Source organism: Strongylocentrotus purpuratus, unplaced genomic scaffold, assembly GCF_000002235.5.
Source record: "Strongylocentrotus purpuratus isolate Spur 01 unplaced genomic scaffold, Spur_5.0 spur5_scaffold_3, whole genome shotgun sequence".
In the NCBI taxonomy this organism is placed as follows: Eukaryota; Metazoa; Echinodermata; class Echinoidea; order Camarodonta; family Strongylocentrotidae; genus Strongylocentrotus; species Strongylocentrotus purpuratus.
Window position 1 is genome coordinate 12,096,007 of NW_022145609.1, and position 16,402 is coordinate 12,112,408.

Here is a 16,402-nt window from a genome sequence, read left to right on the forward strand (position 1 = left end):
TAAGTTAGAATGTACACACTGTGTTTGCAGACATGGGCAATGACCAAAAAAAAAAAAAAAAAACGAAACAGTAGCCAATAACATTCTTATACAGGTGCCGTTAGTTAAGGTTCTCATTCATGTCTCTTCATTTCCCCGGAATATTAAGAGCCAGCATCACTTCCAATGCTACGATTGATACTTGGTGCTACCAGGTGACGAAATGAAGATACCGATCTTAAAGATTTATTGAGGATGCAGTAGCTAGAAGTAAAAGTGCCAAGTTTATTTCTTTACACCTTTGATGGTTATTGGTTCTACAAATCGTCTGCCAAATACCCTTTCCTCTAAAAGTAAGTGATATTTAACTGAAATAAAAAAATTGTTTCTTAAGCATTCATAATGGATACAAGTCGGGGAAATCAAGCCCATTCTGAACACTTTTCGTGCACAGACGGCAACATTTGGATGACAGGTTTGACATGTTTGATGATCAGTAATAATAACCAAAACAAAAATCTCTGGAATTTCATTGAAAACAATTAATACTTGCTTCCAGTCCAAGTTTCCAATTGTGGTTTTGCTCTTGATTGACCATGTTAATAGAAAACTGAACTTACACTGGACATGCATATTATACTGAACTCACAATTCAAGTATTTGAGATACAGTCAAACCTGCTTTAGTGACCACCTATATAGAAAGAACACCTGTCTACAAAGACCACATTTTTTGTTTCCCTCGAAAATGGTTTCTCATTGAAACATGTACTGAAGGAACCTGTACATAATAAATAAAGTCATTTTTATATAGCGCATAATCATAAATTCTCTTTCCGGGGAAATGAAGAAACATGAATGAGAACCCATAAAGACCACCTGCCTATAAAGACCACTTTTCTTGTCTCCCTTGGATGGTCTTTATATACAGGTTTTTCTGTATATTCGATTTCTTGATGTTAGCCTCCTACCAATATTATAGTGGCGCAGTCTTGAGCTGTCTATTGAACGCCGATTTCCCAATAAAGAGTCTTTCCGACGGACGCAGAAATAGAATAGTGAGACTACTCAGTCTCGTTTTTTGCTTGGAAGTCGCTTTGTTCGGAAGAGGATGTATAGATCGTCTAACTTGTCTTAGAACATGCTGTTATCGATTTAGTAAAACCTTTGTGGGAGGCACCGCATTTGCACGTTCACTTTGCATTAGTCACTTGAGATCTGTGTAACTCTCAGCTAAGTACAGATCTTCAGGAAAATTTTGTTTAGTGTTGGACCGGCTACTCTCGAACAAATAAGAGGATTTCAGTTTTCATCGACTTCATTACAATCGTGGTATTCCCTCAAATCTTCAAAAATATAACGGAGAAGCGATACAAGTCATGATGTACATGTAAGTTGCTTTACTTCAACGCATTTAGAAAAATGCCGAGTTTGTAATATCGCCTTGTGTATAGGATAGGTAAAGTCGTATTGATTTGACTTTTTGTTGTTGTTAAAATAGACATAATATAAAGGTAAAGTTAGAAGGAAAAAAAATTGTACGATAAGTAGAATTAAAAAGGGTCATTGACCAGGGAAACATCCTGCAATTATAATTGGAATTATATACCGGGTGGTTTTAGAAATTCATCATTTGTAATATTATAGAAATGTTATAGACCCCTTACTGTTTATTAGAAAAGGTAATGACGTAGTAAGAAGGAGACATTCATAATTTTTTTCACCTAACCTCATATACGCCTTTAAATCATTGACAAGGTAGAAAAACGTAATTGTGTTTATAATGAGTATATCTGTGTATTTCGAGAAAAAAGGCAATCAAAAACAATCAATCAAACAAACAAACAAACAGAAATTGATATGATATTTCAACTGCTATTTTTGAGTGTCGTAAAGTTGGTTGTCGGCTACATGTAATGTGAATTGATTTCACAATACAATGACATAAATTATTTCGTGTACGAAAGATTCTCACACCTTTTCAAAGCATGCACAGATTCCGCCATCTTTGTTTGAAGTTATACCTTAATTTTGTTGCCGATATTCTAAAACAGGTTATAATTCCTTGTCAGCGAAATAATATTTTCTTAAAAAAACATACTGTTGCTTGCGAACATCTTGGATCAACCAAATACAACATCAAAATCACTTTACACAAATAGAGAAGCAAGTGAAAATTTGAATTTATTCTTTACATGAATTTCCTGGCAAATCTATATCATAGCAATATTATATACAGCAGGCATGACAACTTTTCGATGAGCACAAGGCAAAGTGGACATAAGATATGACATAATCTATGAGGTTCATTAGTGAAGTCTTGAAGACATTCGTAAATTGTGGAAGTACTATCAATATTATTTATATCCCCTATGAATTATTGAAGTGGAAATGTTTTTTAAAAAGTGAAAGTGAAAAGTTGGTTATCCTCGTGTCCCAGATTAAGTTATGGTATTATGATGTCATCTGTCCCATTTCTATCATGTCTGGAAGAAATAACAATTACATTTTCTGTATGACATAATCATGTCATATCATGTGATTGACAACTCGATAAGCTAGCAAAAATGTACAGATTTTGAAGGAAGAAATATATATTTATATCTATTTTCCTTTCCTTTTTTCCTTACTTCAGAAAACATATTCCCACTTGCTTCCATGGTTTCTGCAATATGAGTACAAAAGGGAGCTGTAATTGACTGTCAGACAACAAGCGGGTGCAGAAAGCGGTTAAACAGGCCCGGAGAGTGGACATATTTCTAAGCCCGCCGCCATTGGAAAGAATTTGATGATGCGACCTCTAAGTCCGTCGCCGATGACATGTGGCATCCGACAGCGTCTTCTGATGTCAGATGATGCCTTCGACACCGAAGACAATTCATCGCGGTCATCGAGCTTGCCACCACGTGCTCGAGTGGCCTTTAGTGGGATCAATACATTAGCACCGTGCTCTAAAGAGTTCCAGAAAAGTCTCAACGACCTGAATCAAAGGGACGAGGACACTGCTTCCGCCGCAAATAAACTCACACTTCCAGTTATTCAGCTTCTGAAAAACTCAGATATCAACCATGTCGGCCGCGATGGGAGGCATGGAAAACCTGGAGCGAGCTGTTGGGATGATGATAGTGCCACAAGCGGTAATAGTACTTCTGATGATGATATGACAACGAGCTGGACATCACTGAGTAATGTTGGTACACTCGTCACGTTGCGACCGAAAAAATGGCACCGTGGTATGAAGACAAAAAGTGATAACTCAGATGGTGAGACCTACGATGATAGTATGTCGGTTCGTTCTGATTCTTATATGATATGTAAGAAATCGCCGAGTGTACGTCGAAAAGCAAGAGGGAGGAAGAGAGGCGACAGTCCACCAACTACCGACGGTGACTCGGGAAGACTGTCGCGGAAGGACGACAACACCAGGAGACGGAAGACCTATTTGGGTCTAGAACCACCGGTATCGAACAACCGACCGCGTGGCTTATCGCCCCTCTCACGACCTCAACAGGAGAAAGACAAGTCCTTTCGTCAACCAATCCACCAAAGTAAATCTGCCCATTCAAGTCCTCAGCAGGAGAGGCGAGAGATTCATCAACCAAGCACCAGAAGCACACCTAACTCTCCATATGGTAGCCCTCTTCTAACCCGTGCCAGCAACGCCAAACGTGCTACGGAAATCCCTAAATGGCAGAGGCCCTTCAACTTATATACATCACCATCATCAAGCAGCTTCACAAGCCAGAATATCAACCCGATCCTCGTCCACAAAGACGCATCTAGATCGTATAGATTGAGCGATTTTTGTGAAACGAAACATAGCCACACTGTGGCCAACCTGGAAGAGGAATTTAAACAATTAAAAGCATGCAGATACTTACGTCGTCAATCTGACGAAATAGGATCAGATGAGGAGTATTCGCCTAAAGTGAAATAATAATTAAATAAAATAATGTCTAGCTAGTATACCTTTCGGCGAACTCAAGAATTAAAAAAACAAAACAATGTCGCACAGCATCATGATATAAAACTGAGTATTTAATCCTTTTTCTTTATTTTTTTTGTTTAAACGATGAAGAACTTAAGTGTTTTTTTTAATTTTTTTTTATAGTGGGATACCCTAATAAATACAGATTTCTTGTATGCCTCCACCTGTATAAAAGAAATGTTATATTTTTATCCTAACCTCGATATTCTTGACAATGATTGTGTCATCGAAATTGGCAGCATGCTGTGATTCTAGAAAAGGTACCATGGTAACCATGTTTTTTTTGTTCAAATTACCATTCACCATGGTAACCTTGATTATCATGGTACCAAAACAATGAAATACATTGTTTATGACCCAATGTATTTCTGTTTCTGTTTCTGTTTCGGTTGCGTCGGTAGATTCAGGTTTAACTGTACTTCACCAAAGTTTTGATTTGTATGGTCGTGGTTGTGCTATGGAAGGAGAGGTGTTTCACATTTGAAGTTTCTGCTTGAAGACTGCACTGGAGGTAGACATAACTGTTTCCTCCTTGAGTAGGTTCCTTTCTGCTGCTGCTCTGTTGAAGAATGAGTACTTGTGCACGTACTTCTTAACCAATACCCTCTGGATTCTTTTGCTGTTCCCTCTAGTTGTTCTTCCCCCCTCTGATGTTGGCTTGAATGTATGTGTCAGCCTTGATTCCCACTTTTCCGTTTATGATCTTGAACAGGAGTTGAAGTCTAGCAATCCTCCTTCGATTCTCCAGTGAATCCCACTCTAACTCCTTGATCATTTGGGAAACACTGCTCAGTTGCTTGTAATCATTCATGCAGAATCTAGCGGTCTTCCGTTGTATCGAATTGATGAGAATGATGTCCCCTTTGCGGTACGGGTCCCATGAACTACTGGCGTACTCCAGGATGGGTCTGACTAGAGTTTTGTATGCAGACTCTTTGGTGGCCTTGGTACAAAACCAGAGGTTTTTTCTTAGGAAGCCAAGCACCTTGTTGGCTTTGGAGGTGAGCTTCGTGAAGTGAGTGTCCCATCTCAGCTTGTTGTCGATTTCCACACCGAGGTAGGGATAAGAAGACACTTCTTGAAGTGGTTGACCACAGAAGGTGTAATTCCTATTCGGTGGGTCCCGATTGTTGGAGATCTTCATGACCGTAAATTTGGCTGGGTTGGAAGACATGGCCCATTTGCTCTGCCAAGCTTCGAGTTGGTGGGGATCCTCTTGGAGGGTATCCAATTCTTCTCTGAACTTGCCGTTTGTATAGATGATACAGTCGTCGGCGAAAAGTCTGGCAGTGCTGCGAAGATTATCTGGCAAGTCATTGATGAACAGAAAGAACATCAGTGGGCCGAGTACCGTTTCTTGCGGTACGCCTGACAAGACTTTCTTAGGTTTTGATGAAGTGCCTTTGCAGACTACCTTCTGTGTCCTTGCTGTGAGGAAATGTCTCATCCATTGAAGTAGTGGACCTCTAATTCCATGATAGTCTAATTTCACTGTTTTGTAAGGGGATCAGCACAGAGTTTGGCTTAATGAGTCCTTACTGAGTCCCATAGATGTTTACAATATGGTGTATGTTGCTTTGTTGGGCAAGCACACAGTGAAATATATATATAAAATATATTTATGTAATTTATATAGTACATATTAATATCGTATTGTTATAAGGCGTATACAATACAAATATAGGCTCTAATAGGAAGCACGACGTCTTCCCTGTATTTCAACTGTTGCCATGTTAAATTATGTATGTCTAAATTATAACTTTTGTTTATATGGAAAAAAAGAAAAGGAATAAAAAGAATGTTACTTTGAATTTAATTGAATTAAAATAATATAGGACATTAAAAAAAAAAAGACCCTACTTTATTTCGTAAAAATTGTCAATTAATCTTATTTTTCTTCGCAGAATATGTTCAGAATGATACTTGTGAAGAGATTTCCATTAATGTTTGATCAATCAGATTGATTTTAAATATTTTTAAAAGTTTTAAACCTTAAGCTCTATAGTACATTTTGAGGCATTTCTGAAAGCGTAAGCTGAACATTTATGTGATTATTTTTTAGCTTCTTTTTTCGTAAGGAAAAAAAGGGGTCGTGCGCCCCTACGCCCCTTGATCCGCCCCTGCCCACACCACATGTTGACGATCTATTTGGACCCATGCTGCGTCACTGTTGTAATAATTAAATTACTTGTAATATTTTGATGTTTCAAAAATGCCTTATACATGTATATACGGTTCGGTTGTTTATTCATGATTAAAAAGGGCGGATTTTATTACGACATACTACAACCTGCATTTTGCGATTCAAGCAGACTTTATGAAATCAAGGAGCAATTTATTTTAAGGCTGATGGAAATGCCAAATAAAAGGATAATGTAAAATTTTATATTACAATTTTGATAGATTTTTTTTGTATTGAAGAAGTGTAAAAAACACACAGATATATATAGAGTGGACCTGTAGACATGATAGAAAGCTTATTCGATTGAGCGTTGTGAGAGGTTAGAATCATTTTCACTATCAAAATCTTAAGAAAACGGAGAAAATGAGAGAGAGAGAGAGAGGTTAGAGCGACGGGGTGAAAAATAAGGGGAAGGAAGATAAAATCACGACGATAGGAGTATAGGTAGGGCGGATCCAGCCGGTGGCGAGTGAGGGGCCCAAGAGGGGGCTCTTTTCGTGAGAAAATATTTAGCGGCGATTTAGCCGCCCTACCGAATAAGCGGCGGGGGAGGGAGTGGGGTATAAAGTTCTATTTTAATAATATTGTTAAAGGTAATATTAACGTTACCATCTTTTTTAAAAATCTATTTTTTTTTTGGCCAGGGAGGGGGTCTGGGCCCCCGGATCCACCCCTGGGTAGGACCCTCGCCCACACAACCATCTTCTTTAACTGTAGCTTAGCCTTAGTTGTTATTTTTCATTTGATCTACCCATCGAAAGCTTCCACTGAGACTACGCCTGTCTCCACGGACCGCCTCTACACAGATGAAAAATGTCATCAAGAATTTCCCGTACAAGACAATTATTTCAGTCTACCACCCAGTATAACTACGGTTTCCCCATGATACCATGGTGAATTGTCGTTCGGTCAACAACCAGTTCGTCTACTACCCTATTAGTCTACTACTATACAACTCTCCACATGGTCTCATAATCATTTGTCATACTTATCATTTGGTCTAATGACCATTTGGGCTAAATTCATTAGGTTTAATGTCCATTAGGTCTAAACTCCATTAAGTCTACTACCCATTTGTTCTATCACCCATTTGGTCTAATTTACAGTCGGTCTAATTCCCAGTTCGTCTAACTCCAATGTTCTACCATCCAGAAGGGTCTTTTAGACCAAGTGGGTAGTAGAGAGACTGGGTGTAGACCATATGGGAATGGACCAGTTGAGTAGCGGACGACCTAGTTGTAGACCAAATGGCTATAAACCGATACCATGCTCCCCTCTACGCCACAGACCTTTAATGTGATAGGTAGAGCTGCTGCAGTATTTGAATGAAATACATTTTTCTCTATAGCAAGTTTCGCAGTCGCTGCGTGAAACTGAGCGAACAATAATATTCATAATCATAATTATTTCCTGTCTCTGTAATCACCAAAGGGATAATTTGAATTTTATTTGACAATGCATTTGCCTCTACAGTGATTGATATGCTAACAATTTACAGATATATATGAAAGCCGCTTATGATCATCAAAAAGATCTGTCGTAAATCAAACAAATACATCATCCATTCAGATTTTAAAGGAAAAGAGATTCAAAGAAGAGCCAACAGAATAGGTTTAAAAAGAAATGTATAACATGATATAAAATAACAATTATAATAAATACAAATGAACAGAGAGAAATGAGGGGAATTAAAGAATTTCATAATGAAAACAATAATTTTTTATATGGATCGGATGCAATGAATAATATGAAAGATAACTAAAACCACGAAACTCACACTATTGACAAATTGTCATTATGATGACAAATACTGTACTCCAAACGACAGATTGTATTAATACTGTTCCATGTACCTACTTTTCTGTTCACAGCAGAACAGATGTTCGATTAGTATTAGTATAGAGTCTAATATTTCCTTAATTTCTATTCATTAGGAAGAAAATGTGTTATATTATCCAGATAATGGTACTTCAGCGGCAGAATGACCGGGCAGAATGATACGGGGTGTCTAAACAAAATGCAACGAAATTTTGATGGGTGATATTTTGAAAAGCTCATTGTCCTCATTGAAATTTACCAGTATAAGTAATGTTGTTAGTAGAATTCCCTAAAGTCTGCGTGAACTTCACTAGGATGTAATGCTAACACTATCAAGTTAATATGTTAATTCTTTTAAAATGTACAGTTTTTCAAATGTTACAATTAAAGAGAGCGCGTTGAAAAGCAAAAGTGCACCTTTCGCGCCAATTTTTTTTTCATTGAAGACACTGTAACTCATCATTTCTTGGTAAAGTCACCACTGACAATTTTATATAGATAAATAATTTATAAAATATCATGAACATGTATTGAAACATCTTTTAAAAACAAGAAGCAAAGGAGATTATTCCAAGTAGGTTTTGAAGTAAAGCATGAGTTACTTATTTCTTCTATACTCATTATTTTATAAATTGTTTCAATTATTTTGAGACCTTGCTACAAAATGTTCAGGCGTCGGGTATGGGCTTGCATGTGCGCTGCTGCCATTCAAAGCGCTTTCCTTGTAACATTTGGAAAATGCTACGTTTTACAAAAAATATCATAACTTTAAAGCTTTCACGTAAGTTTTATTGTAATTCACGGGACGATTAGGGGATACTAATTCTATTTTACATGTACAAATTTTATTGAGAATGGCTGTGTACTGTTTTAAATGTTACCAATCGAAATCTCGTTTCCTCTATCTTGAGACACCCCATATTTATAATTTAAAGTGACATTGATATCACAAAATCTAATGTCAATAAACAAGCACAAAAAGAAAAAAGTAAAATAATAATAATTTCAATGGGAGCGGTGGGGGCATGCCCCAACGAATTAGGAAAGTGTGCAAACAAGCAAAGGACCCCCAGTAGCCCCCCCCCCCCCCCCCTCAGGAGCTTCTAAACAGGATAAAAAGTCATCAATTTTTCTGTTAATTTACTTGCTTGTCACCGATTTTGAGCTTCTGCACCACCTCACCACCGACCGAGGATTTGGGAGGCGCCCCCGGCTCTATTTGCCCGTCCTCTAGGTGCACACATACACTGGGAAGCTTGGATTGGAAGCTCATTTAAAATCACAATGAAAAAATCTTCATGCCCATAGATGAAGCTATATGCTTATAGGTATAACAGCCCTGCTTGTGCGCTGCCGGAAAAATTGGTCGATCACTCACTATAGGGCTTTAATGGTATTATAGCACTAAGTTTACTAGTTTAGCAAACCTGTATACGTCCGGAATACAACCTGTATACGTTGGCATATCTTTCATAATTACAGAGTCATGATTCGACGTATTACCAGAAAGTTATTTTCACCAAAATACTTGGTTTGGACGAACATAGCATCTGGGGGCATCATTTCGACTTTGGGAGATGTTCTTGAACAAAGCCGGGATATTCTCAATAACCGAAGGAAAGAGAAAGTGAAGCGATGGGACATAAAACGAACAGGTACGTGCTATTATAATGACATAAGATTTATGACAAATCTGACATAAAATACAACTTCCATAGCTGATTTTTCTAGCTTTAAACCTTTTTTTAGCACTTAGGGGATAACATTTTCTTACAATCATACTTTGCTTGAATTCTACTAAAATTTAAATCCTATAGTGGTTTTGTTCAAAATCTGGTTGACAAAAGGAAGTAAGTTTTAGAAGTGATGTTATTTTTTTTGTTAAACGTGATTTTAGACAGGGGATCGGGTTTGACTGAATTTGAAGCAGAATACGTCCATCGGATTCCTACGATGGCTTTAATTTTGGCACTCATGGGTCCACCTTTGTGAAATATATTTTTCGAGTAAAAAAAATATTGTTTAAGCAGGATGAGAACTCTCGGGTTTTAGCATTTCAGAACCTTAAAGGTAATACAAAGTTTTGGTATGGGTAATGAATTCGGTTCAAATCATATTGGAAGCATATGCAATCCTACAATATTCAGTGATCGTTGTCGCGGTTGAAATCGAGTCTAAAGTGATGAAATTGTAAATAATAAACTCTTTATGTTGTATAGCACCCTCTCAAGATCAAGATATTAATTTAGCTATAAAACAATGTTATTTGACTAAAATCGACCAATTTGCTATTACCGTTTGGAATATATATATCAGATCTGCATATTCTGAGATTTTTATGGTCGCAGCTACCATCGTCTGGCCGTAGGCGCTATTTCAAATTTATCAAAATTTACCGGGAGCACGGGTAAATTTGTATACTCAATTTTTCTCGAAAGCAGAAGAGTTTTAGGGGCTAAAATTTTAGTGCTTATAATACATCCTCAGGGGCATCCAAATATATCAAAATTGTAAAGAATCACTATCCAGCCAATTTTCAAAATTTACCAAAACTTTGTAATACCTGTAAGATGACCGTATTGCAGACGCGGATCCAGGATTTCTTAGGGGGGGGGGGCCAAACTTGAAATTATGCTAGCCAAATATTGGTACGTAATGGTGACCAGCAGTGACGTAATGCAGGGGGATGTAGGGAGGGGCGAGTTTCCCCCTCCCTCCTCTGCAAAGCGCGGAAGCTATATATGACGTTTCATTAAAGTATTAGAGAAAGAAGACAATTCGTTGTACCGTTCTCGACTCTTAATCCTTCTCTTAATTCAGCCCCCCCCCCCTCCGCGCAGCGCGGAAGCTTTGACGTTTCATTAAACTATTATTGAAAGAAGACGATTCGTTATAGCGTTCTCGAAAATTATCCTCGTTTGAATGCAATTTTCCCTTCCCGCGCGAAGCGCGGAAACTTTTACGTTTCATTAAATCATTGACGAAAGAAAACGATTCGTTTTACCGTTGTCGACTCTTAATCCTTGTCTTAATTCAGCCCCCCCCCCTCTCGCGCGAAGCGCGGAAGCTTTTACGTTTCATTAAATCATTGGAGAAAGAAAACGATTCGTTTTATCGTTCTCGACTCTTAATCCTTGTCTTAATTCAGTCCCCCCCCCTCCGCGAAGCGCGGAAGCTTTGACGTTTCATTAAATTATTAGAGATAGAAGACGATTCGTTGTACCGTTCTCTATACTCTTAATCCTTGTCTTATTTCAGTCCCCCCCTCCCCTCCGCGAAGCGCGGAAGCTTTGACGTTTCATTAAATTATTAGAGATAGAAGACGATTCGTTGTACCGTTCTCTATACTCTTAATTCTTGTCTGAATTTCAAAGATGTTTTTTGTCTGCTCCTTTTGCTCCCTACGTCTTCTTCCTTTCCTCTCCTCTCTATTTTTTCTATCCCCCCCCCCCTGGCTACGCGCCTGCGGTCAGATAAACAAATTTTGATACCTTGTCCGACCCGAGAAGCTCAGGGGTTTTAGGCATTTGATTACGGTCAGATGAACATATTTTTATACCTTATTTGTGACACTGGCAGGACACTAATTGGCTTGAGGTCCAGCGGGCGAAGCCCCCAGAAAACAGGGGTTTTAGGCATTACATTTTCGTCAGATTAGCATCCAGGGGAGTCTAGGGCCCCAGGCGGGGTGTAAGGGACGAAACCCCGGAAGCTCAGGGATTTTTAGGCGTTTAAACTTCGGTCAGATGAGCATCCAGGGGAGTCTAGGGCCCCAGGCGGGGTGCAAGGGACGGAACCCCGGAAGCTCAGGGATTTGTAGGCGTTTAATTTCGGTCAGATGAGCAGCTAGTTAACTATTCTTTCTTTCTTGCTCTCGTTATTTTTATTTCTCTTTACTATACCTTTTCAAAAAAAAGTGGAGGGGGGGGGGGGAGCTCGAGGCTTGCGATTCCAGACGATCCCCGGGCCCTAACTTTTCTCAAGAATCATATTTCTTGCCTGGCTGTAAATTTAGGAATTTGTCATTTTCCAACAAACGCATACAAAAGTATAATTTACTAAAAACTGAGGAAAAATCTCGGAAGGAATTCAGCATTATTTGTAAGCCACCGTTATGGAATTAGAAATAAACCACGTTTGAATTTGAATTCCCCCAAGCCCCCCCTATCAGTACGCCAGTGCCCCCCTTTTCTTCTTTCTCTTTTTGCTTCTTTCCCTTTCTCTCCTCCTTAAGGTTTGCCAAGGGGGGGGGGGGGCAAGGGCCTTTCGGCACCCACCCCGATCCACACGTTGTTGGCGGGATTAACCGGAACCGATCTCCCGTTCTTTTCAACCTTTTCTTTTCTTCTTCCTCTTTTTTGTTCCCTTTTAGCTCTCCTCTTTCCCTTTTCCTTCTTTCTCTCTTTGTTATAGCGGGGGCGGGAAGAGGTAAGGGCCTTTTGCCCCTCCTCGATCCACCGGCGGGAAAATTGCAAATGATATCCCCTTTCTTTTCTTTTTTTCTTTTTCCTTCCCTTTATCTCCTCTTACCCTTTCCCTTTCCTTCCTTCTCTCTTATTTTTTTATTGGAGGGGGGGGGGGGGTGCAACAGCCTTGGAGGCAAGGCCCTTTCGCCCCCCCCGATCTCCTTCTTCACCCGTTTCTTTTCTTCTTCCTCTTCTTTCTTCTGGCGCTACACCTCTTACAAAAACAAAATGCAAAAATATCCAAAAAGAGAGGACTGCAATGGGGAACTTTGATTTAAGCTACGCGACCATTATTCTCTCATTTCCTTTCACATTGTATCTCATAACCATGAGAATTGCCAAGTTATTGTATACTTTATTCCGTTACACGAACACACACGCACACACGCACACACACGCACACACACACACACACACACACACACACACACACACGCACACACGCACACACACGCACACACGCACACACAAGTTCATAACCTGCACGAGTCTACAAGGTGTGAGAAAAATCTGATTCAGGAAAGAATGCAAGGGTGAAAGTAAAAGCGAAAAAAGTGGACACTCTCACATGGCTTCCATGGATGCCGTCTTTGTTCTCTTTTTGCCTTCTTCTTACTCCTTGACCGTTCGCGCACATTTTTTTTTACAAAACTGTTTAGCCATATATAGTACATGTGCAAGCACATATACCCAGGGAAGAGAAGGTAATAGAAAAGGGAAAACAAAAAAATACATAAGGAGAGTGCAGAGGATATGGAGAAAGAAAGACACAGAAATACATAAGAAATACATAACTGAAGGGTTTTTAGGCACTAAATTACGCATCTAGGGACCCGCCTTAGGCCCCTTGGTTAAGTCCAGAGGGCAGAGCCCCCGAAAGCTCAAGGACTTTAGGCATTTAATTACGGCCAGATGAACAAACAGGGGCCCGCCTTAGGGCCCTTGGTGGGTTCCAGGGGGTAGAGCCCCCGGAAACTCATGGAAAAATACTGCCATTTTAGCAATACTTGTAAATCACTGGTATCAAATTAAAAATAACCCATGTTTAAATTGTATTGGGGGGGGGGGGGGGGGGGTTATTGCCCCCCCCCCCATCAGTACGCCAGTGAAAGAGGCGGAGGTGACGGAAGGGACTACCCCCATAAAGCTGTATGATAAGTCTTATATGTAAACCCCTCACAGGTTTTTGAAGTTTTGTTGTGTTACAAAATTACATTCTTTAGCAAAACTACAGCATAAAAACAAGCAATATACTTTTTTCACGCTTCACTTTTGCTTTGCCGATATCTAGTGTGCAGTCCGAAGGGTTGTAAATATTTACTAGGTAAATTTTAGTAAGTACTGAGCAGGAAGGGACTTCTTAAAAGAGCAAGCTGAATATTCATTTTTGGAACACTGATCTATTTCTATAACTTTTAATCTTGTTAACAAACAGTGTAATTTGTACATACGTGATACCAACAGAATACATATTTTCTTCAATATTTACTTGTATATTTTTAGGATATTATGCGAAGGAGCGTAGCGACCGAGCGAGAAGATTTTAGCATTTCTATTAGTCTAAACGCTGTACTCTTGGGCCCACCAGAGCCTTAAAGCGTGTTGCAGTCTTTAGTCAGTATTTGCTATACATTTTGTTGGTGTGCACTTGTTCAAATTATCCATGGGGGACGACCCCCCTCAGAAAATTGAAGGAAGACGTGTACCCCGTCCTTCCACCTATTTTGTGTTTTGCTAAAAAAACTATCCACAAAAAAGGACTATGTATGCCCCTTTTGTGAAGCGACCTATCAAAATTAATGTTTACATATCAGTCCCTTTTTGGATTGCCCTCCTCCCCGCCCCCCCCCCCCCCAAGAAAAAATATTATCACATTGTTACATGTGTGCACAATATATATTGATGTGTCAACCTTACGAAAGTGGTGTTTTCATAATGATTATTGACCTCCTTTAAATTTATATTTATATGGAAGACTTAAGAAGACAACTGTTTACAGTCCAACTAAGGGTGTAGAGCATGCCGTGTAGACTAAAATGTGCAATGTTGTTCAATTTCTGAATTCTTTGTTTAAAAAACTTGCTTGCTGTCAATAGTGTATACATTTTTTATACGTTTCAAATGTCTAGTCCGGTTAAAAATGGCACGTAATGATTTCATTATTTGCTTCACATGTACTTCACATTGATTTATCTTATCGATAAGCGAAACGATTTGCTTTAGTATCATATAACAAATATAACAGTAATGACAAGTATGGTTTTCCTGAAAATTGCATTATACAATGTATATTCATCGTTATGGAAAATGTTGTATAATATACAACAATGGGCATTAACATTTTCCAGAACATTGATTTAATTACGTGTAATATTGAAGCTGTTGCCCTTTTTATATACATGGACTTGAAATAATAAGTAGCCTTGAAAGTGTCGCAATAAATCATGTGTGAGTGAGCTTGAAGTTTAATGGTGTAGGTTTGTTTGAAACTGTATAGCCTTCACTCTGTTTTTAATGAGATATATCTCCAATCAAATCAAATCAAACTGAGTGATGTTATCGTACAACTAAACAATATCAATCTTCTGTTTTCCTAAATAAGCCTGGGAAACTTGAAAATTGCATTACAATGTGAATTCATTGTCAGTGAAAATGTAATACAATACACAACAATGGGCAAGGGTGGCGATTTGTATCCATGGTTGGGGGGGGGGGGACGATAGGTGCCAAAATATTTTCGGCAATGGATCAATTAAGCAACCAAGAGGTAGTCTAGACGCGTGTGGCAGGTTGCACCCCCTCCCCAAGCACGTAGCCAGTAGATTATTAAAGAAAGAAGACGATTCGATGTACCATTCTCGACTCTTAATCCTTGTATGAATCAAGTTCCCCTTCCTCCGCGCGAAGCGTGGAAGCTCTGACGATACATTAAATCATTAAAAAAAGAAGACGATTCGATATACCATTCTCGACTCTTAATCCTTGTATGAATCAAGTTCCCCTCCCTCCGCGCGAAGCGTGGAAGCTCTGACGATTCATTAAATTATTAAAAAAAAGAAGGCGATTTCATGTACTATTCTCGACTCTTAATGTTTGAATCAAGTTCCCCTTCCTCCGCGCGTAGCGCGGAAGCTCTGACGTTTCATTAGATTATAAAAGAATGAATGCGATTTCATGCATTGTACTATTCTCGACTCTTAATCCTTAATGTTCGAATCAAGTTCCCTTTTCTCCGCGCGTAGCGCGAAAGCTATGACATTTCATTAGATTATTAAAGAAAGAAGACGATTCGATGTCCATTCTCGACTTTTAATCCTTGTCTGAATTCAGTTCCCCCCTCCCACGCGAAGCACGGAAGCTTTGACGTTTCAATGAATTTTTAGAGAAAGAAGACGATTCGTTGTATCGTGTCCTTGTCTGAATTCAGTTTTTCCCCTCCAGCGCGAAGCGCGGAAGCTTTGACGTTTTCATTTGATTACTTTTAATCCACGTCTGAAATCATTTTTGCCCATCACGCGTAGCGCGGAAGCTTTCGCGTTTCATTAAATTATTATAAAAGACGATTCGTTGTATCGTGTACTTTGACGTTTCATTTAATTATAACTCTTAATCCTAGTCTAAATTTAGTTGCCCCCCTCCCGCGCAAAGTGCGGAAGCTTTGCCGTTTCACTAAATTATTAGAGAAAGAAGACGATTCGTTGTACTGTTCTCTATGAATCCTTGTCTGAATTCAGTTTCCCCACATGATGTATGTATGGAACGTTCGTTCGCAAATCTTTGCATGCACAGCCCGAGTGGTGGGTAGCATGTTATCTCCCGACAGTGCTTGTCGCAATAGCTTCTGGAAACGAATTGTATACTACTGTTAGTGTTAACGGCGACTAATAAGGCCCATTAGTGACTATACAAAATATATGCTCTTCCTGGCTATTTGGGAATGTGCCAGTTTGCAACAGAAATGGAGAACGAA

The 16,402-nt window shown here is 39.1% G+C and overlaps 1 protein-coding gene across 2 annotated transcripts; it reads left to right on the plus strand.

The window, feature by feature from the left end:
• Positions 1-96: 96 nt before the first annotated feature.
• LOC105442304 lies at positions 97-6,352 on the plus strand. 2 transcript variants are annotated; one of them, XM_011674263.2, is made up of 2 exons: positions 97-332; positions 2,614-6,352. In XM_011674263.2, the coding sequence occupies exon 2, from the start codon at positions 2,767-2,769 to the stop codon at positions 3,913-3,915; it is 1,149 nt and encodes a 382-aa protein (XP_011672565.1). In that variant the 5' UTR covers positions 97-332; positions 2,614-2,766; the 3' UTR covers positions 3,916-6,352. The 2 variants fall into 2 exon arrangements, with proteins under 2 accessions (XP_011672565.1, XP_011672564.1); XM_011674262.2 differs by lacking the exon at positions 97-332 and adding an exon at positions 961-1,368.
• Positions 6,353-16,402: the final 10,050 nt, after the last annotated feature.

Coding starts and splice junctions, on each gene's coding strand:
- LOC105442304 (XM_011674263.2), top strand. CDS start 2,767: ATGATGCGACCTCTAAGTCCGTCGCCGATGACATGTGGCATCCGACAG.